The sequence below is a fragment of the Sceloporus occidentalis genome, unplaced genomic scaffold (assembly GCF_023333645.1).
Source record: "Sceloporus occidentalis isolate IW3139 unplaced genomic scaffold, rSceOcc1.0.p SCAF_2, whole genome shotgun sequence".
Taxonomy (NCBI): domain Eukaryota; kingdom Metazoa; phylum Chordata; class Lepidosauria; order Squamata; family Phrynosomatidae; genus Sceloporus; species Sceloporus occidentalis.
Window position 1 is genome coordinate 54,433,976 of NW_028316982.1, and position 23,131 is coordinate 54,457,106.

The window sequence follows — 23,131 nt, forward strand, 5'->3', positions numbered from 1 at the left end:
GTAAGAGCTGTTCGACAGTGGAACAGACTCCCTCGGAGAGTTGTGGAGTCTCCTTCTTTGGAAGTCTCTTCCAACTCTATGATTCTATGACAAGAATCTCAAAGTGCCCCCATACTTATACCCTTCCTTCCTTCCTTCCTTCCTTCCTTCCTTCCTTCCTTCCTTTCCTTTCCTTTCCTTTCCTCCCTCCTCCCTGTTTTTGGAAATGTGATGCGTTTTGCTCTGATCACTAGCAGTTTCCCTATTTTCTCAGGCACTTTAGCATGAGCTCTCACAAAATGTAACCACTGGTGGTGGTCCACAGCAGTGATAATATTGAATTGCCTGCTCCTAATAGAAAAGGAGCAAATCCATTTTCTGAAAGAAAGCTGAGCTCTGCTGATAACATTTTTGCTCAAAAGAAGCACTTTATTACTTTTCTTACAAATAAACATCTTCTTTTAGTGAAGCTATCAATGCTTACAGCTCCTTCTTAGTTAGTTCCAGGAAATCCTATGTTTTCAATATGTGAAAAAATATCCACAAACAATTTAATTTTTGCCATCAAATTATGTAAGGGTTGTGGAAGGCAAGTATGCTTCAAAGAAAAGATAGTTAAGTTCCCCCCCCCCTTTTTTTTTAAACCCTCCATATAAACATTTCTAAATTACACTTAGAGATTGTGTGTGTAAGTATCTTCAGTTCACATGTCAACATGATGAATTTCATAGGTTTTTCTCAGGTAATGAATACTTAGAGGTGGTTTTGGTACTACTCTGCAAAATATTATCCATGCTTTTATCCATCACAACCAAATCATGAGTTTATAGTGAGTTATGTTAATGGAGTTAATAAGGAAAATGATTTTATAGAGGTGACATTTCCTTAGGTTAGCTTCACAGTCTGCTGCTATATACCTACTGCTACAGAGTTACTCCTATCTATACAGTGTCCTCTTGCATCACCTTATCACAATTCATATACTACTTATGAATTATGTGGCAGAAGACCACGGAGTGCCAGATTTTTGAACTTAAAGGGATTCATTCTCCCATTGCGGTTTGCTCTTCTATTCAGGTTGTTATCAATGAGTCCAGGTGCCCAGCTATCAGAGGGGAGCCAGCTTGCAACAAAAAGAGAGCGCTGTCTTGCTGGCACTATGCTTATTTTTGGAATGCATACTTGATACCCAGTTTGCTATCATATTGCTGCCAGGTGAACACATTTTTATGTTCCTAGGCTTTCAGAATTTAACTGTTTTAGATGCCCCTTTGATTATTTGTTACATTTTGGAATTCAGAGGTTTTCGATTTTCTGGGTTTTTTAATTTTATGTAAATTCCCCTGGAAGCATGTCTAAAGGCTGGTATATACAGGCTTACTTCTCCACCATTCACAGAGCAAGCAAACTGTTTCCTAAGCCTACCCTTTAAACTGCTGCATCCCACCCTCCCACCACAGCCTTTGACTAGAAGGTAGAAAGCTTGGAGGTGGCACTGGAGCAGTTTGCAGCTTTATTCCAATTGCTTTACTCCAATTTATTCCCCCACTTTCTACCAGCCAGTAAATGGCAATGGGATGGGCTTCTGAAACAAAAGGTGGGTTTTGGGGTGATGAGGGGGAGTCATGTCTTATTTTCTTGTTGTAATACATTTCCCAGTTCAAGATCTCAGCCTAATACTTCAACCATTGTTCCTTATTTTATTTTCTATGGGATGAAGATTCTGGGTAGAAAATATATAGAGTAAGGCACAGTATATTGCACATTAATTTATTAGTGTTAATATGTTGCTGTAATAAAGATCAGCACGATATTATTTCGATCTGTGGTATGAAGATAGCAGGCTTTGCAGAGTGAGAGTAGTGGTTCTGAGTTGTTTTATGCTTCACAGAAGGATGGATATTATCTGCTATCTACAGATGGTGAGTTTGGAAGCACAGATGGAGTGGTTTTCTTGGGCAGTGAATGTGAGCAAGGAACAGAATCAAGAATTTAACATATTTGTGCTAATAATGTCATGATCAATAGTGCCAAGCATAATTCCATTATTTTGAAGCATTTTATATTTAGCCTTTCCTCAACTTGATTCTTAAATATGTTTACTTGAAAACCCTTTCCTATCAGTGAAATGTACATCCAGGAAAGTATGTTTAAATGCTATTTGGAAAGGTCCACAAAACATGTACATTAAATTCATGGTGTCATTCTGTTGTGTTCAGTGGTACAGCAGAATGTTCACATCTCTTATTGGCTGTGTAAATTAGAAGAAAAGAGACAGAAGAAAAAGGAACTACTGTGGCCCTTGGTATCTACTGGGGTTTGGTTCCAGGACTTTCTGTGGATATCAGAATCCATGGATGATCAAGTCCCTTTAAATACAATGGCATAGTAAAATAGTGCCCCTTATATAAAATGACAAAATCAAGGTTTTCTTTGTTTAATTTACATATTTTAAAAACATTTTCAAGCTGTAGATACTTGAATCTGTGGATAAAAAAATCCATGGATAGGGAAGTCCACCTGTATCTTTACTACTATAGATCTCCATGAACTAGAACTGGAATACAATGAACCCTGACAATAATAATGTAAACCTACCCAGCTATATGCCGAGCCAGTGCAGAGAAGTTCATTCTGTCACGAGGCTCATCCTTCCTCCCCCACCAAACCCACACACATAATATAGTTCTGCAGTGTTCTAGAGGGTTTTTCCTGCTCTTTACATCTCAAGGTAACCTCCAAAGCACTGATCAGGACAACAGCTCATAAACATCATCCACAACATGATACCAGTCATTACACCAACACACCAATACTTCCCAGTGTCAGAAAAAGACACTTGTTCCTGATGGTACAAGAATGAATTGGCTTTCTGTATAGATAGCTCCCACTGCCATGCCAGACTGAGATAAAGAAAAAGAAACATAATTTATCATATAGGGCCAAAACAGACTGCCATAAAAAAACAGCTTCCAGCCAACTTGGGGGTGTGGCGTACACACAACGCATGTCTTCAAGATACCTGGCTTCACACCGCATAGCTGCCCACATGTGGGCTGGCTTCTCTGTGCTCCAGGAGCACAGCATTTAGATGCCACACACTGTTGGAGTGCCTTAAAGCAAGCTTCCAGCTGCTCCGGGGCTGAAAAGCTGGCTTTTTGCCAGCGCAAAAAGGAGCAACTGTTTCCTGCTTCTTTTTTGGCTGGCAAAAAGATAGATTGGGGCCACTGTGTGCAGTGGTGGACTTGACAACTGGACTTGAGGTCCCATGGATTTTGGTATCCATGGGGAGGGCATCCAGAACAGATCCCCCATGGATACCAAGGTCCCACTGTAATTGTCCCCCCACCCCCGAAAACAGGCAGAGTGTGGGTGCAACCTGAGCCAGGACAGTATGAATGGAGAAATGTCAAAACGCTGAGACTTTCTAATGATTCGACCATAGTGGGACATGAAAAGGAACTGGGTTCAGTGGAAACACATAACTTATATGTGTGAGCAAGGGGACAGGGTTACCTGTCCTGTTTTGGCCTCAACAAATAATCAGAGCCTCAGAAGGGAACAGAAAAGCAATATGTAATAGAGGGAGGTATATGCAGGTGAAGTTCATCTGAAGTAGCCTGAAAGTGGACCAATTAGTTGTTTGGAAAAGAAAATAACAAATCCTGTATGTTAAATATTACAGGAAAGGTAATTGCATTCCAGAGTTTCCTGCATAAAAATTGCAATTGGTTCCTAATGAGACACTGCTTCCCTTTTCAACCCTTTTTAAATAAGGCATTTCATACACAGATTTTTATGGACAATACAGTGGTACCCCGGGTTACGAAATTAATTGGTTCCGCTGCCGCTTTCGTAACCCGGAAACTTTCGCTAGCCGAATAGCCCATAGGCGCTAATAGCGAAAGCCGCGATTTCGTGTGAAATCGCGCCGAAAAGCACCAAAAATTTTTTTCGTAACCCGAAAAAAAAACCGTAACCCGGAACAGTTTTTTTCTTTGGAATTTTTTCGTATCCCGGGAATTTCGTAAGGCGGTGCTTTCGTATCCCGGGGTACCACTGTAATGGACAAAACTCAAAGACAATGGTAACATGCATGTATTTAAACTATGGGATGTTATGCGAGCAAGGAGGGAAAATATAGAGCCGAGACAAACACTGAAAGAAATGTGGCTCAACAGCAAGGAGGCTGAAGCAGCGAAGTTGGTTCAATCCATGTCATACACAGTCCAGTGATAAATCCAGGCAACAGTCCAAAGGGAGATTCCAAGAACATAGTCAACAAACACAGCAAAGTCTAAGGCACAAATAGGAACATGAGATGTGAATGTTGCTTCTACCAAGGAGTTCAGTTGTCAGCAACAAATTCCTGAGGGAGGTGCCAGGCTATTTATGGTCTGGAAGCCTCCCACAGGTGCTGTTTGTTTGCTGAACATTTTAGATATACCCAGAATGTCTCTATCCTTTCTTCTATCAATGATGCTTTGCCAGGCCAGATACCACCAAGACTGTATCCCCATCTGTTTCTATATCGGGCTCTAGCTGCTGAAGGGTCTTGCCCTCTGTCTCTGGTACTAGCAAATCTCCCTGTTGCTCTGTCTCTCCATCTGACAATTCATTGCTAGTGTCAGAATCTGCAACAATGTGCTGGAGGCAGGGCATGGCACCACCACAGAAAATCAGCTCTAGAAGCTTCCAAAGATTTCAGCGCAGATACAGAATGAGTTACAGAGACTGTGAATAAGAACAAACATTTTTCCTTCCACATTCCCTCCAGCAGCGCTCTTCAGAAAGCACCATAACTGAATGAACATGAAGATAAAAGGTCTGCTGAAAAATGAATATGACTGCAGAATGGCCCCCATTAGGAGGCAGGTTCCACCTCCAACAGATGCTCCACACTTTTGAAGCTCAGGTGCTCACTGTTTTTAAGGATGGAATTGGAACAGCACTTTAATGGCTTCCTTGATTTTATGTAGTTTGTAGTGCCCAATCTATGCAAACAACCGATTTCAGAACTTAAAATAGGTATCTACTTATCATGTATAGTACTGATGCAAACTTAACAGACTGGGCTTAGAATTAAAGCTTGATAAACTAGTTTTCATAAAATCGTGTACTTCAGGCTAGAAACTGTCTTTGGGAGAATGGTAGAAAAACACAGTGTACTGTATGTGTATATGGTATTGGAAGAGGAAGATGGACAAAAATATTGAAAAAAGTATAGTTCTTTTGATGCCAGCCACAGATGTTGGTGAAATGTCAGGAATAACTCTTCAAGAACATGGCCACATAGCCCAAAAAACCCACAAAAAAAAGGAGTTGTTTTGTTTGCCAGCACAAGAATTTTGCTTTTTCTCCATTTCATTATGAAAGAACTTGGAGAGGTCAGAGAAAGGAAAGTGTTCTCTCAAAATAGATCCAATTATTTGTGGGCAAGAAATGAAACAACAGATTGTTTCACTTCAATCTTTATCATAGTGGCATTATAACTTAGCATTAATTTGTAACATCTTTGTAACACAGCTGCTTATAAAATAGTAATAAGATACATTTTATCTAAGGTAAATTCTCTTCCCCCCCCCCCTGTTTTTGAACTGGACCTAGATTTCTCATTCTTTGCAACAAAGTTCTCATTTTCTGCTTTCCCCCTTCCACATGCCTTTCTTTAGCAGTGCTTTTAAGCTTCTTGTTCAATATGGCATAAGAGTCCATTTTACAGCCAGCATAATCCTATTTTTTTTTCTTATTTAGCTGAATTATTAGAACGTCACTCACAGCTTTGGAATCCATTCATTTCCTTCTTTTTGAAATGTTTCCCTTTTTAAAATGTTTCTGCGACCACAACAAATGGTTGCGTGGTAATCTGATTGATATCAGCGTATTCAGGGACTGTGGCTAAATATTCACATTGCTTTTTTTAAAAAAGAAGAATGACCCAAGAAAATACTGCAAGTGGAATGTTTGCTTTCAACCATTGTATCCCGCCTCTTCTGGGGGATCAAGGCGGGTAACAACAGAAATCAAATACAATTTATATAAACAAGTTATCAAAAGTAAGAACATGAGAGGTGTTTTGGGGGATCAGATCTATCTAGGTCAGCAACCTAGATGCTTCAGGATAAGCTACAGGCAGGGGTCCCTCACCTTCAGTAGCAGTGTCTCTACAGCAAAACATTCTGTTCGTTACCTAACTACGTTTTACACTACTAAGTTGCTTCTAACTCATTTTCTCTTGTCCTTCACAGGTAAATACGTTTATCAGCCTATGACTCCAGTAGAGCAGCTTCCAAGCACCGAAATACCCGTTCAGCCTCGAGGAACCACAAACACCATTCAGATATCTGTCTCACTCACGGAACACTTTTTGAAGTTTGCACCCGTCTTCCAGCCACCATTACCCCCAGACTCTCCACGGTTCTGCACAATCTCGGACCTCTTTATTGACAATTACCGTGTAAAATGCATCAATGGGAAGATGTGTTATGTCCAGAGGCAACCACCTGCTCTACCCCATAAAATGAAGCCTCAGGATTCACGCAATGCCTTAATTCTGAGAGAGAATAATACACCAAAAATAGATCATTGCTCTTCCCCTTCCAGCTCTGAGGACTCTGGGATCAATGCTGTGGGGGCTCACTACATGGAGTCATGCGATGAGGACACAGAGGAAGGGGCAGAGCTAAGTTCAGAAGAAGATTATAGTCCAGACAGTAGCTGGGAACCAGACGAGTGTCCCCTCTTATCACCCTCACAATGTGAACTAGAAGTGATTGAGACCATAGAAACCACAGTGTGAAATGCTGAGCTGTGAGCTAGCTAGGCATACTTCAAACAATACTGGTTTTCTAACATTTATACTGGGTTTTTTTTTCTGACAGGTCTTCCCCCACCCACCCACCCAGTACACATGATACCCCATGAAGAATGCAGTGACAGTGTTAGCCATCTGTGAAGCAGTTGGTTGATACTAATTATACCAATAAATTTTAAAGAGTCCTGTCATATAATTTAAAGGGTGTCACCAGTTTGACATCATCACTTACAGACTATTCCTGTTCCCAGTAAAGGGCAGTAAATTTGTGAAGATCCTACCAACTTGGAAGCTCCTCCTATTAATTCCAAATTTTAAATTATAGAAAATGTTTACTTCTTTGGAACTAGGATTCAGTTTTTCATGCTCTTCCGAAACACCAATATTAAGTTAGCCATATGCCTGGTGAGCTGAGCTGAATCCATATATGGGCCTTTTATTATTAGTATTACTATATTAGATATAAGAGACTGAGGCTGTGCCTCTGACTCGAAACTCTCTGTTACGGTGCACCACTTTCCAAGAACTCTGCACACACATTTTTTTTCCAGCTGGAGAGTAACTCAAGGGGTTCCCAGCATAAGCACAACATGTTTTTGATAACTAGAACCCTGTCTCTGGAACAAGAGAATGACAAAAAGGCTTGAAATGAAATCCTCCACAAGAGTGGGTTTTTATACTGCCATCTGACCAAATTCCATTGGTCTTCTTCAGTTTGACTTAAAATTCTTTAGGTGGTTCATGCGTAAAACTGAGGGCAAACAGGATTTAGTCACAAAGGCATGGTGTACCTGCAAGAGCTGTTAATGTGAAATGAGTCCATAACAATGTCAAATTGAGTGCATATTCAAACTCCTAAACTTTGGGTTTGATTTTCAAACCAGACAGATGTTTGGCTTTCAATGAAACCATAGTAAAAGAGATTAAGCTGTTGCCTTCTGCTTGTAGCAGACAGCTGTCATGAATCTGTGAGGTAGTTCAGAAAAAAGCAGCACAACCAATCAGTGTCATGCCAGCAGCTTCTGTGACAAATAAGTTCACACAACCCTTTCTGCTGTGACCATGTTCAACCCATGCACAGTAAAATGGGAAAAAAATATTTCAAATAGCTCTGCATGAATTGACCGTAAAGCAACTGAGAATTGCAAGCCAGCTCAGTGTAGAAGGCAACGGAGTACAATAGATCTGCTCTACTTCTTGCTCATCATAGCTCTGCTTATTCTGATCTGGTGATGGTTTAAGATTCAGTTTTATTATGAGGTCAAAGTATTTGTTTAAATGGATCATTCCCATGCCCATCAGGAAGAAATGTAGCTAGCTAAAAGAGAGCCTGCAACTGTAGGTTTATTTGCTGGAGTCTAATCAAAGACCACTTGAAAAAAACCCTTCTGTCTTTCAGTGTGTCTCTCAAACCCTCCTTAATAGTTATATCCCACTAACAGACACAAAACAGATGAAAAGTGTACAGTGGTCAGACAGGTCTTTAAAACCCCTGCTGTAATTGTGTTTAGTTATACAGAAGCAGGTTATCATGTGAGGAAAGCATAGTGAAGCTTTGAGGTGTAAGGATGTGTGGTTGTTTTTCTGTTGGGTTTTGTTGTTCTACTTCAGTCAGCAAATTAAAGTACTGCAGTCATGTGAAAGGAGATATGACAATATTTTTCCAAATAACATGCTGTGACCACAGCTGTGATCACAGGTGTTTTCCCCCTTGAATTTTTTTGGTTTGGTTCCATATGGTACATCTTTTTAACTGAAAGATCTCCTGTAACATTAGGGCTTCTATTAATAAATGCAGCCCAGTTTTATAACACTTTGGTTAATACATATTCCATAAATCTTGGTGAGAATGAGAACATATAAATATGTACAGTTATAGCTCTCAGTACTAGATTATCTTATGCTGTGTTGTTGAATGCTGCTCTTTAAACACTATTCTGACACATTACTAATTTTTATACATTACACTCTGACTTAGGCACCTTTTAGAAAGCATTTAGATTACGATGTGTGTTATGAATTACTATATAAACTAATAATGTACTTTAAAATATAAAAATTATACCCTAAGAAGAAAAAATTAAATATTTATTCTGATGAATTATATTAAAATACAGGTTTTGGCACACACACACAAAAACACACTAAATAATTCAGTTCTGAGCATCACAAAGGTAAAGCCTTTAGAATTTCTGAAGGTTTGGTGCATTCTGCTAATCTTTACAGAGAAACACTAGTTCATTATAGAATGTAATTAAAATTCTTATTATTTGGGTGGTGTCATTAAAGTTTTTTCTTCTCAGGTTCAGCATTCTTAATGGCTTTTAAAGTGGGAAATTAATACATAAAATAAGGTTGTATTACTCTTAACTATTTTGAACTGTGGGTTTAAGATACCTCTTGCCTGGATATATTTGCAGTCGACTCTCTCGGGTTTTCTGGCTGTGGGAACAGCAGAAAGGACTGCAGAAAAATTCTAGATCACTTTGGGGACAGAGACAGGACACCTTCATATACTAAACTTTAATTTCTTTCATTACATGAAGAATCATGACACTGTCTCCTCTCAGCAAGCTGGCAGCCATGAACTAACCAGAGCTAGGATTTGGCAAATACATTCTGAATGGAACAATGAGCTGGGGGAAATTCAGTACAGACTTACAAGGAAACACTTTATCAAACTGTTAATTAGCAATAGCTGTATACAGTGTTAATCTCTTGAACATGTTCTGTTTTGAAGTCTTAAGCACAGTGGGTAAAGTCTTGTAGTGCCTGGTTGTCTTGGAGATTGCCCAGGTGTAAAGACATGGTAGGATTTGGTTAGATGATTTAGCACATAATGCTGTGTCTCAAAGTACTCTCAAGAGTACCCAACTGTTTCTTGTAAACTTCTCTCTCTCTCTCTCTCTCTCTCACACACACACACACAAATGAATAAATGTGAAGACTGCTTTTGCACAAAAAGTCAGATTTCTTTCCCATGATTCTGTCGAATTCTTACTGTGGAGTGGTGTGATTTGATGAAGTAGCTATGCATTAACATGAAACTATTGATGTAAAATGGAATTAGACATCTCAACTGCCACCTGACAATTTTATGATCACTGATAAAACCCAGTTACCTCCTTGCTTGCTTAACATCTCAATTCCCTAGTTTAAATGCATATGTGTTACCAGTGTCTTTGAACATTTCTGTTTTGTCCATTATTTCTCATAAAAATGTGTGTATGAAATGACTTATTTAAAAAGACTTGAAAGAGGAAGCAGTGTCTCATTAGCAACCAATTGCAATTTTTATGCAGAAAGCCCTGGAATGCAATTGCCATTCCTGTAATATTTAACATACGGGATTTGTTATTTTTGTCTCCAACTAATTGGTCTGCTTTCAGACTACTTCAAATAACTTTTACCTGCATATGCCTCCTTCTACTACATATAACTTTTCTTTTGCCTCTACAGATTTAGAGATGATGAAGGTAGTGATACCAACAAAGGAAAAAGACAAATGGTAGTAAGTGGTAGCCTGAAAGCATATGGCCAATGGAGAGACTGAGAGTAGCTTGAAAAACATAATTATTCTGTAACAGTTATTGCCAGCTGCTTCTTCAGCAGCCTAGTGGCTGTTGTTGGCTTTGGTGATGGACATTGCCTCTTTGATCTGTGTCCCCTATTCTAGTGGATTAAACAAGTAGCAATAATACTTGTCACCTTGACAGGTAGCTAGGAATATGAATTAGGCCCAAATGAAGCAACTCCGACCGCACCCTTTCCCTTACTAGGGAGGTAATCCCTACCAGTTTGTTTTCTTCCCAACCGGCTATTGCCACATCCAGCATAGGTCGCCTCCTAGAAGTTGCTAAAGGGGGCGGCAACACAGCACCAACTTTAACCTGGAAGTCGCTTGTTTTTAAATATTAGTTGGGGGGAGAGATTATTCTCAGAACAAATGGAGTTGTAGCAGACTGAATGCTCTTGTTAGTGATGCTTTATGCAAGCCTGAATACAAAGCTAAATTAGTACTTCCTTCATCATTGGTGCAACAGGAGTTCTGTGACCTTTCCTGGAGCCTCCTGTGTTACAAAAGAAGTTCTCTAGCCTTCATCTCCTATCTATACAGGAAAATTGTCTTCCATATTCCAAAGAAGTTAGTAACAATGTGCTGACATGATTGAAATTTCTTTATGCAACCCCCAGGGAGAACAATTCTAGATTAAGGGGTTGTGCTGCTACCAATTTCAAAGCATTTTAAAAGCCAAAAATGGCTGAAATTCATAATTGTGTATTGGATTTACTAATTCACTTCCCAAATATTAAAGGGCCTTGCTCCAGCATAACGATTAGCAAAGACCTTGGTCATCTTCATGAAGTTATTTTTTATCTGTACAACCTTTCTCCTCTTTTTTGCAAGTCATTTATGAAACAAGAAAGGTGAATTCCTTTCTTGTCATCCTGCTTTTTAAAAGAATGCTATACGTTAAGCAAAGTTAAAAATTAACATTTGGCTTTTCTTTCTCCCAAGAAAGACACATTTAAAGTAGCCTATCCCACATATTTAGCACTGTTTGGTCTTTTTTATGGAAGCCTTGATAGATTTTAGTTTTTAGGAGTACTGTGAGAAGTACTTGTCACTGCATCTCAGAAACAATACTACAGAATGGTAAGACAACAGAGTACTATAATAATCTGGGAGGTCTTACTTTTTTACACGGTGAAATGGAAGAATATAACAAACACTACATACTGATGGCTGAGTTCAAATGTTTCCTGCACAATCACAATAAAGTATTTTCAACATGATTAAGGGAGAAGAATCCACTTGCACAAGTAGCAGTCAAAACACAGTATTCAAAATTATTAAAAGAGGAAAATGAAACTACAAAAGACATCAAAGGCAGAGTTAAGCCTCTTCAAATTCAATTACTGAATAGAAGATTTCTGAATTTTAAGTGGAAACATAATTATTCCATTATGGGAGATGCATACAAAAACACTATTAGAAACAAATAATGGTCCTTGATATGGAGAATGAAATTCGTTAGTGATTATATTTTGACAAAATCCCAGCAAAATCCTGTTCTATACCTAAAGCTTAGTATAAGAAATATTTAAAATCTGCCATAAAGACTAGTCTTAATAGGGAGGCAAAATGTTTAGAAATGCAAACATGGATGGTGTGGCTGACAGATAATGGGAATTGTAGACCATCTGGAGAGCAGTTTGGGGAAATCAGTTCTATTCATGGATATGAAATGCCCTGAAATCCTTAAGGCCTAATCTTCTTCCAGTACCTTAATCAGTTCCAAAGTAACACAGTGGCGGGTTACAGACCGCCTGTTTGGGGCAGCGTGCACCCGCCCCTTTCCCCGCTGTATCGGGGCCTCAGCTGCCAGACCGGCAGCCTCCGAGGCCCCAATCCGCCACTTTCCAGGCTGCAGGGAAGCTGCAAAAGGCCGCTTCCCTGCGGCCTGGAAAGGGGTGTCCTTGGGGCTTCAAGCCCCAAGGACACCCGGTGACGGCGGGGAGGAGGAGAAAGGGGCCGCTTGGTCCCTTTCTCCTCTGCGCCGCTGGTGCAGCTGTCTGAAGGCTGCGCCCAGCGACGCAAACCCAGAAGGAGCTCCGAAACGAAGCTCCTTCCGGGGTCGCGGAAAGGGCGCCCTAGGTGCCCTGGCATGGCCCCAATACGTCACAACCACGCCGCCTCGTTTGGAGGCGGCGCGGTCGTGACGTAGTGATGGCAGCGGCCGTGTCAAACGGCCGCTGCCATTTTCTACATGCAGAGCGCGTACTAGGGTTAGGGGGGTGCGGAAGCACCGCCCCTTCCTAACCCTAGTACACGCTCGTCGCGTACTTTCTGGCGGTCTGTAACCCGCCAGTATCACCTATGAAATAGTTATGGAGGGCTTTGACCTTTCAAATATCATTTCTTAGAAATACTTCAAACTCAGACTAAAGCCCAGTTTACTTTCATTTGTAGAGCTGCAATCATAATTTAAGGACTACCATACTTTATAACCCTTTGTAATTAGAGGCTATAAATACCTAAGAAACTCAGGTGAGTCTCCCTTCAAGCATGTCTACCATTAGTCTAGCTGGCAGGCACTTGTACCTCATTGCTCACTTTTGTTTCTCTGAACTGCCAGCCTCCAATCAGTTCCACAAAAGGGCATTGCTGTGATAAATGTAGTTTGGTTTAGTCTGACAACCTGGCTGTCAGTGCTTTTTCCTTTTTGGGCACCCACACTTGGCGGACTCTACCTTCATTTTGGATTTACTATATTGATCAAGGTTCTCCAACCTCACCATGGCACACTGGGAAGGACAAGGGACTCCTGGCCACCATAGTTTCAACTGAAACTGTTATTCCCCCTGCTTTTAAAAACCAAAGAAATCAAAGCAATCTAACATGCAGCTTCATTGCTCATCCCTGTCCTTCAATATCTAGGTCTAGGGCAAAGGTGGAGAAAGAGCAGTCTGTAGGCTGCAGAATCTAAATGATCCAAAATCTCATCGACCCTCTTTATTTAGACATGCTAATTTTTGGGCCAGCTTTACCCAAACAAACAGAAGCCTAATCTCTAGCAAGACAGAGACTGGACTGCAATGGGAAACAGTTCCCTTAGTCCGAAGACAGGCATCCCTTATGACCCGAAGATGCTCTGACCTACAATGTCTACAATTCCTGGCCACTCATCATATTTGCTGCAGCTTATGGGAACTGATGTCCACAATATCAGAGAGCAAATGTTGTCTACTGCTACCTTAGCTCATTTACACCTATTCTTCACAGTCATTTATGCTCCAAAAGAGTTCATTTCTTAAACACAAGAAAGTAGTTTGTGAACACACACACACAAAGGTATTCTGAGCAAAAGTCTTTTAATACCTGAATTACCATCCAAGGTTGGAGAAAGAAAACTTTTCCCACTTCGAAAAGGAACTAGTTTAAGTTTGGAGCGGGGAAACATAAAGGACACCCAAAACATCATTTCTGAAGGACATTTGAAGATACAAAGGATGGCAGACTTGCATCTCAATCCCATCTCATAAAATGGCTTGCCAATGAATAATGCTTTCAGGGGAATTTTTCCCGCCAAAGTTTTATCTCCAGCCTTGAAACTGAAGACCATTTAGGGATCCTGCAGTGGCCAAGAGATCTCCATGTGTTCAACTTTCATTTTTCTTCCCTGCAATTATATTCAGATACATGCTGATGTTGAACCTGGAGAAAGGATAGAGTCATCACAGCCTGAAGTTATTGATAACATTCTCACCATGAATCGGTCTACTCCTTCAAAACAGGAATGGGATGACTAATAGCTGCATTGCCTTGTGAAGATCCATTCAGGGCTGCATGCTAGAGATAGGTGGGGCCACCTTATATATTTAACCCACACATATTCACACATAACATCATGCCACTCTCCAACAGTTTTTCACACAGATTTACCACTGAAATCCCCACTCCCTAACTCCATAAGATTCTATGATTCTAAGTACTTATATAAGTAGATTTTTAGAGTAGTTTCTACATTTGTCATGCTTCACTACCCTACACACTAGACATTAGAACATGAACCGATGCATTCAAATTATGAAAAGAGATTAAATGTTAGAGAGAACTTGACTGCAAGATCTATTTGGCAGCAGAATAGACAGCCTTGGAGACTTGTTGGCTCCCCTTCTTTGGAGGTCTTTAAACAGGTTGAATGGCTCTCTCAGGAGTGCTTTGGTAGTGTATTCTTATATGGCAGGGGGTTGAGCTGGATGGCATTTGTGATCCCTTCCAACTTCATCATTCTATTATTCATACCTGCCTTCCTACAAAATGAAATCAAGCCCAAATATCAAATACCTTTATTCAATGGGTAGTCACTCCAGCCCCTGAACCGTTTTAGTTGCTATTTTCTAATTATTTTCCCCATGACTGCAAGCTGGGGGTACACAAAAGTTTAGGTATTGTTGCACTGTAGACCATTGTGATAATTGGCAGTTTAATCTAAATTATCAACTACAAACACCTTTCTTACTAGCATGCTAGCAGCTGTTGACTGAGAATGTGACATCCTCTTTACTAGAAGCATATTTTTGTTTTTCCTTTAAAGTCAGCAATCACCTGCTTTAAGTAATCTTGCTTGATTATATTTTGCATGGAAAAACTTGAGAGGTGTCAATTCATATTGTTAGTAATGCAGAGACAGCAGAAGTGTTCATACATATTTATACTTACATTTGGGCTTAAGAAGAATGATATATTCATAGCATTATCATGTCTGCTTTTCAAGTCTGTTGTAATCAAGGAACAAGTTGAAGATTTATTTAAGCAGGTGAAACTTATCTAAATAAAAAGGATGGAACCAGAAAATTGATACCTCATTTTCTCTATCCACAATAATCAAACATCAAGGAATGTTTTAAATAGTGTAACTTCCCACATTTTGTTCACAGAAAATATATACTTCTGGCGTGAGTGATGTGCAGATGTGTGTATGGGCGCCATCAACACATATTTCACATGCAACCTCATGTGAATGGATGCCTTGTTAAAAGGAACTATTTAAGGAGGTACTTCCTATAAAAGAGATTCAAATAAGTATTTTTACATCAAACTGTTCACATCATAGTTCTTAAGCATCAATTAGTAAAAAGAGCATACACAAAGTACTGCACAAAGTGGGTGAAAAGAGACAATAGCTGACAACACATGTTTTCTACCAGGATCACTCATTGAAATGTTTACACCTTTAATGATGCAGAAATGTCCCTACAAGAAACACTAGTGTGGAACACTAAATAAGAAAACACAAGAGAGCTGCAGCATACAGTACCATCAACGCTTGATCCTACACCCTGTAACAGAGGTGCAAGGTGGGAACTGCTGGTCTTCGTGTACCATTTCATCTACATTTGCTACATATAGTGACAGATGTCATGAAAACAGGTAGTCCCCTGCAACAGGCAAGGAAAGATGCCGCCAGCTGCCAGCTTTTGGAGATGTAGATACATTACACAGGATGCTGATGGGTAACTTCTGTAATATTATGTGGGAATCAAGAACCATTTACCTTCCATTCCTAAATAGCAAGTTGTTAATTTTCAGCACAGAAGGCAGAGAGAGAGAGAGGAAAGAACACTGACAACCATCTGAATCCCTTCCTTTAATTCAGTACTGAGTTCATTACAGATAAATGGACTAGGGTGGGGACAAGATACAATGAAAGAGGATGTCCTTTCCATGCAGCTCAGTGACTCTAAAGCAGCAGCATCCATCATAAATGATGAATGTGCTGTTTTCTTTTGCTACATGAAAAACACTGTGATCATTGTAGAAATGCTGGCACACAACTAGTGCAGGCCTCAGAAGATATACTAGTGGCATCAAATAGTTGACACTGTCAAGTTGGCTGAATTGTATACTGCAATGTACATTATCAGGATTTCTGATGCTTATAAGTGATATTTTCCTAGAATAGGATTAGCCACAGTAAACTTTTCTGACCCACTATTGGGGGGGGGCACTATCAATTGTCATCCACTTAGTATGACTGAAATCAGAGGAAGAACGTTTGAGAAAACAATCTCAAGAGTTCTGGCAAATGGGCTGTCCTTGGCAATTCTGTCTCATGCGGCTTAGTTGCACATTCTGCATTCATACTATGACTTTAGGGTTCTACTGCTTGTACTAAATTTAAATGAGATAGTTAAAGGAAGCCTGAGAAATGTCAACTTTAAATGAGTGACATTTGTTGTAGTCCCTTGGTATTTTCCTCTAAGGGAACACATTCCAATTATTTAAATAAGGTCTTGCTGCAGACTCTACCTCTGGGGTTTAGTACAGTTGCCCCAAGTACTGTTGTGTTCAGCTTCAGCAAGGAACAGCATAAGTTTAACAGAGTAGTTGACAGTTTCCAGCAAAGCCTACTGGAAAGAAGGCCCGGCCACATTTTAAACTGTCCCTTTTGCTTTGTTAAGCAAATAAGATAAAGAAAAAGATGATCCTTGCCAAGACTCTGGATTGTGGCAACGTCCTGTCTACTTCATTCAAAGTGAAGTCCTCTGAACCAATTCCATAATCAGGGTGTGCCATACCAGAGTACTACCTAGTACTTTTCACAGTGTTTTCATACTGTCTTAGCAAGCAAAGATTAGTCTTCCAGAAGAGGAGGTGGTGGTGTGAGGTGCAGTTGGAAGATCTCATTCTGGAAGACACTATTGAGTGCAGAATCACCCTGGGAGACATGGAGAAGTCCATGTTTTTCACCACCACGATCTCGAGAAAGTTCAGTCAGAAGAGCCAACTACAAAATAAAAGAGAACAACACGTGCTACATTAGGGTTATTTTAAAGCATGCAGTAAAATTACGTAATGTGGGCAGAATAAGCACTATTACAAAGGACAGGCATGCATTAATATTTAATTAAATGAGAAATTAATTAATGTTTAAGAAAAAATTTAAAAGCTGCAAACCAAAAACTGTGCATACTTGTCACAACAAATGCAGACCACAGGGCTGCTGTTGAGGTATGCAAGTGCAGGAATAATAATTTTCAAGACAGATGAAGAATAAAGGTATGGTTGAAAAGAACTCAGGTGGTTTCCTACTCAGTACTAAATGAATCCAGTGCACTGGAGCATCTAGGGATCACTGTTTTAACAAGGGAAGCATATATTTTAAAGGCTCAAGACTTAGATACAGATTTTCAATTAAGTATAAACGGGACTCTGTCCCACCCTTCCAAGAAAAATAGAAGGACAACTTTGATCCCTGAGATAATTTCAGGTGCTACTGTTATAAGACACATATCATAATTAGTCCCCAAGTTTTTGTTAGGAATTAAGGCATAAAATTATATTACCCTGGAGGTTCCTCGGTACAGACGACAAAGCTGGTCAAAAGCTTGGGCTTGCTGGGGATCCAACAGGGTCTCTGAATTGATCTAAAGAACAATATTATAAAGTCATAAAAACAAATCATCCACATTAAGCGGGATCTTTATATTTCAATGTTTAATCAACCTGAGAGTTAGTAATTTTTTACAGAACTGGAGCAAGTATTTTTATGAAGCTATCCAAACAACAAAAATAGATAATTTAGGACAAACATCAACTAAGGTTAAGCTTAGCCTATACTTGATCCAAATAAAAAGGGAGAGAATATCCAATTAAATTAAATCTGTAAAGACCAGCATTTCATAAAAGGGTAAGAATGGGATTATTTGCCTGATGTATATGTTGGGCACAAGACTTTTCCCTGGGAAATTTACAGCTTTGCTGTTCTGTTAACCACAATGTTGCTGGAAAGAACGTGGATCACCTACTCTGGGTGAGAGATCCAAGCTAGTGGGGGGAATCCAGGATGGTGATGGAGCAATAACTTCTGTCCAAAGCTCGTTGCAAAATTTTATCATTGTTTTGCTTCTACTGAAAATATAAGGGACTTTAATAATAACTGAGAACAACAACAAGAAGCGGAAGAGATTCAAGATTTACAAAAAAACAGGAAGTTGAGGAATGGCTCTGAAGAAGAAGGAGAGAGGAGGCTTTGAAGAAGGAGGAAGAATAACAGCATTTAACAATATTCTATGCTCTGCATGCTACAACCATTAATTATCTGATAGTAGAGAAAATGATGAACCTCTGAAACTTTTGCTATAGAATTGCAGGTGTAAGTATTGGCTTACCAGTGCCATTTCAGCATATGTAATTTACAACTGCTAGTAATTGGGATAATTTGTAAAATTACAATCATGTTCACAAGAGAAGACTATAGAATACTGGGCATTGCATCTTCATCTGGGACGAAGTCAGAAAATTCAAACAAAGCTTACAGTTTCTTAGGTCCTAAGAAATGGGAAAAGAGGAGATTGTTGATTCTATGACTGCTCAGCCCACAAATTCTATACTGGATTGCTCAATGGATCTTAAAAGAAATTTCTGTGGTTTTAATAAAGATACAGCTTCTATTAATCTTGCAACAGAGTTGGCGCTTGATGATATCATGACATCCCAAGAGTTAATGCTGCCTTTTGATTTACAGCCAGCTGAAGTAAAGCCTCTTGACCAGGATAACCAATTTTGTGAGCTGCTGCAGTCAACCTCAGGTCTAACTCACAATGATGATAAAGTAAGTAATGAAGATCCTCCCTGCCAGAAGAATACAGTAACAAAAGCTTACCAATTGAAAGATGGTCATTTATAACAATGAAAGACACTGAACATATCAAATCCTTCTTCTCCAAATGTAATAAACTTTTAACTACATTGGTTGAAATATCTAAAAAGGTTGGTTTTGGGCTTGGTGATAAAGACCTGTTCATGAAGCCATGTAAATACAGGGGCTAAATTAATGAACTATGGTGCAGTACAGACTGGCGTACTCACACCAATACTAGGGTTAGGGAACGCGCACCAACTGCCTGCTCCCTAACCCTCGTATGTGTGCACGGTGCCATAATTACACGGCTTCCTTCATATGCCTACTGTCCTACATACTCCTTTTAACATCTTGCTTTATGCTGACGACATGATATTGTTATCATACTCACAGGTAGGAAAGCGGAGACTGTTGAAAAGACTTAGTTGTTATTGACAGAACAATTCCTTAACTATTAACAAATCTAAGTTAAATATAATGGTATTTGGTAAACGAACGCAGAGACATAGACGGCATTTAGAGGGTGAGCCAATAGATCAAGTAAAGACCGTCTTGTACCTTGGTGTAACATTCTCAGAAAACGGATCTTGGTCATGTCATCACCAAAAGAGTTCACTTAGAGCAAAGGCTTATTTGAATCTCATATTTAAACTAAAAGCTCACAAGTACCCTGGTTCCCTAACCCCATTAATCAACGTATATAAAGCCAAGATTACACCTATGCTTTCATATGCGGCAGAAGTTTGGGGTCTAAATTCCATCTCAGCAGTAGAACTAGCACAGTCTCAACATCTGAGAAATATATTGGGTGTAGATAAAAGGACATCTGCGGCTGCTGTTAGAGCTGAATTAGAAATTTATTCAATCCATTTGCAAGCCAAAATCAAAGTGTTTAATTACTGGGGTAAAATCAATAAACTGCAGCCAGATAGATTACCAAGACTATGTCTCTTAGAACAGTCACAATCCCATCTTCAATCCTCTTGGTTTATGCAAATAACAAACTTTATAAAGAGCTGTGGTCTTCCTGATTTTCAACAGGAAAGAGATCAGTATCTTGGTCCCTATATCAAAAGAACAATGTTTTGGGATACCCATGTCAAAATCTCTTACTTCATGAGTGGCCAGGATTCAAAAATATCTATTATCACAGCTCAGTTTTTACATAAACCTATACAGTCGAGAGTTAGATATGTGGGGTCAATTGGGGTAAATTGCAGAGGTGATGAAGAATTCTGATGTGTGATGCTTCATGTTCAGTTTTATTACTTTATGTATTACCATCTTAAGGCTGTAATACATTTGCTTTTATTCTCTTTACCCATTTTTTGTATCTTGAACCTTCGGTATAGATTTTTATGATCAGTTTTATAACTATGTTTCATTTTTAGATACTGTACTTCTAATGTACTTTATTGTTTTACATTTATATGACATCCATACATCCATACTCTATATACATTTCAAATTCTGCGTTATTACATTTTAGCTCTTTTCTAATTGCTATAGAATTTCAATAGTGTGTTTTAATTGTTTGTGTTATTTTGAAATGACTTAAGGACTAATCAATAAACACTTCTATGTTCTATGTTGTTGTTCCATACTGATGAGATAGCCGCCCTAAGTCCCAGTCTTGGGAGAAGGGCGGGATATAAATAAATATAATAATAATTATAATAATAAATATTATAATAAATATCTGCTCCTCTGGCACAGTTATCTCAATTAACACAGACTCAGAGCTCTGAACCAAGCATGCAGGATCCTTGGTCTCAAATTCTTTCTGAGACAGAATTACCACAGGCAAGGACTGAAAACAGCAAAAATTGGAATCTAATACTAAATCATAGAAAGCTAGTTCTATCTAATTACCCCAAACGTAAAAGCTTTTTAATGTAAAATGCACATACATTGCATCTTCTGAACATTTTGGAAGTGGCTTTCCCAGGTCTGCTTGAAATCGTACATATAGCTTCTGTGGAATATCAATATTAAAATCACACTCATGCTCATGCAGTAGTTACTTTCAGTGAAGTGGAGTAAGGCCAGATTGGTTCTTGATTACAAAGATGTGCCCACTGGAAGGGACATATTTGTTTCAAAGATTTTTGAAAACATGGCATTCCACCAAACCTTAGAGGTCCAGAGGATCCCACATAAAAAAGAAGTTCAGCAAGGTAGGAAGTAGTCAAAAAATATAACTGACCCCAGCTCTCCTAAAGATCACCTCCTTCACCATAATGATCTTGGAGCACAATACAGCAGTAGACATTTTTGGATGCAAGCTCATAAACAAACTCCCTATAAGAGGATTTATTTATTTTTTTGAAAAAAGGAAGAAGTGATGGTATTTGACTGCTATTGTGCCTTGCTTTTAGCAGTTCAAAACAAAATTATACCAAGATTAGAAAATCAGAAAATCAGAAAATCCATTTGATAAAATATGCAAATAGGGCGAAGTGGACCTGTTAAAAACGAGGCAGTATAAGGTGTGGTACAGATGAGTCTGTAATCTATCAAGATAACAACTGTGGGGAAAAGGAGTAGGTCAGGCTATTCCTGTGGTGAAGGCATATACTCCAGATTGAAGAAATAAATTTGATAGCAGATAAGTCTGAACAGAGTTGGATCAGGTGTAATTTAGTTCCCTCAATACCCTTCCACCTGACTGGATATGAGATTTTCTTTTTAAAAAAGAAATCTTTTTATTAACACATTAAAATCAAAACAATACTACATTCTAAAGATGGACATGAGATTTCTCGCTGAGGAAGAAACAAGATCTCCAGAGAAACCAAGAGAACATATTTGTCACCTGGCAAATACTGTATATCCAGTAATTTCAAATGAGTCCAACCACTGATGTGATTGACTACCTGGAGCAGGGGTAGGCAACCTTTTTGAGCCGGGGGCCAGGTTGCTGTCCCTCAGACAACTGGGGGGCCGAAGCCGGGGGTGGAGCTTCCACCCTCCGGGGGCGGAGCCGCATGCCGGGGGTGGGGCATCCACCCTCCAGGGGCGGAGCCACATAACAGGGGTGGAGCATCCACCCTCCAGGGGAGGAGCTTCCACAGCATCATCATCATCATCATCATAATCATCACTACCACCACCTCCACTGCTATCATTGTTACAGCAGACCTTTCAGCAATAAATGCACCAAAAATACACAGAAATGCACTTTGGAAAGTCACACTCCTCCTCCTCTTTCTCATTGAGAGGGGATTTTGCACATAGAACACCAAGGGCAAGTGAAAATAATAATAATAATAATAATAATAATAATAATAATAATAATCAGTTACAAGCATGGAAACTACTAAAATGCAATTCAAAATAAAAGGCAGGAAACATGCACTCTTTCAACCCAGAAAAGCCACAAGGTACTACTGAGAGGGCATTTTGCAAAGAACACCAGGGCAATTAAATAATAATATTAATATTAAAGTTACAAGCATGGAGATTACTAAAATGCAACTCAAAATAAAAGGCAGCAAGCAAAGAAAAGCCACAAAGGACTACTGGGAGGGCATTTTGCAAAGAACACCCACCTAACCCCCTCCCCCAATGAACCAACCTGTGGCTGCAGCTGCTGCTCTGGCTCCGTTTCTCCCTGGCTTTGCCCTCCTTCTGCTGCCTCCTCCTCCTCCTTTCCCTGCTCTTGGGAGGAGGAGGGCGGAGGGCGAGGTGGAGCCTGCTGCAGGCCCACTGCAGCCCCTGGAGCCCTGTTGGAGTGCTCTAGGGGCTGCAAGGGGCCTGCTACACGGGCGCCGCCATTTTGTTTTTCAAAATGGCGGTGAAATCTCGTGTGACCTTTGCCATCCTGAGGTCTCGCAAGATTTCGGCCGCCATTTTGAAAAACAAAATGGCGCCCGGAGCGGCAAAAAACCGGGGGAAATCGGTGGCAATCGGCGGCAGGAGTGCTCGGGGGCCGCTTGGAAGGCCTTGGCGGGCCGGATGCGGCCCGCGGGCCGCAGGTTGCCTACCCCTGACCTGGAGGATGAGACAGAAGTACAAAAGCTGCACACAGAAGTGAATTATAAACAAGTGAAGAATCCAGGTCAATGTGTATGCCCATCAAGACAAAATAATCTTAGACTATAGAGGAAACCCTGAGAGAATTCAGATACAATGATGTGGTGAAGAAAACTGCAGTGACTGAAACTGACACCTGCTATATGCACTA

At 39.8% G+C, this 23,131-nt stretch overlaps 2 protein-coding genes across 4 annotated transcripts in view; one reads left to right on the forward strand and one right to left on the reverse strand.

Annotated features, from left to right (window-relative positions):
- The window catches only part of CUNH3orf70 (chromosome unknown C3orf70 homolog), a 29,937-nt gene extending 20,180 nt beyond the window's left edge, over positions 1-9,757 (forward strand). The window contains exon 2 of the mRNA XM_089509434.1: positions 6,228-9,757. Within this exon, the coding sequence (XP_089365560.1) occupies positions 6,228-6,778 (551 nt within the window). The 3' untranslated portion in view covers positions 6,779-9,757. The remainder of the gene's footprint in view (positions 1-6,227) is intronic.
- Positions 9,758-15,517: 5,760 nt separating this feature from the next.
- The window catches only part of VPS8 (VPS8 subunit of CORVET complex), a 135,377-nt gene continuing 127,763 nt past the window's right edge, over positions 15,518-23,131 (reverse strand). For all 3 annotated transcript variants that reach the window (XM_089509435.1, XM_089509436.1, XM_089509438.1), the window contains 2 exons: positions 17,648-17,728; positions 15,518-17,088 (listed from right to left, as the gene is read on the reverse strand). In XM_089509435.1, the coding sequence (XP_089365561.1) occupies positions 16,936-17,088; positions 17,648-17,728 (234 nt within the window). In that variant the 3' untranslated portion in view covers positions 15,518-16,935. The remainder of the gene's footprint in view (positions 17,089-17,647; positions 17,729-23,131) is intronic.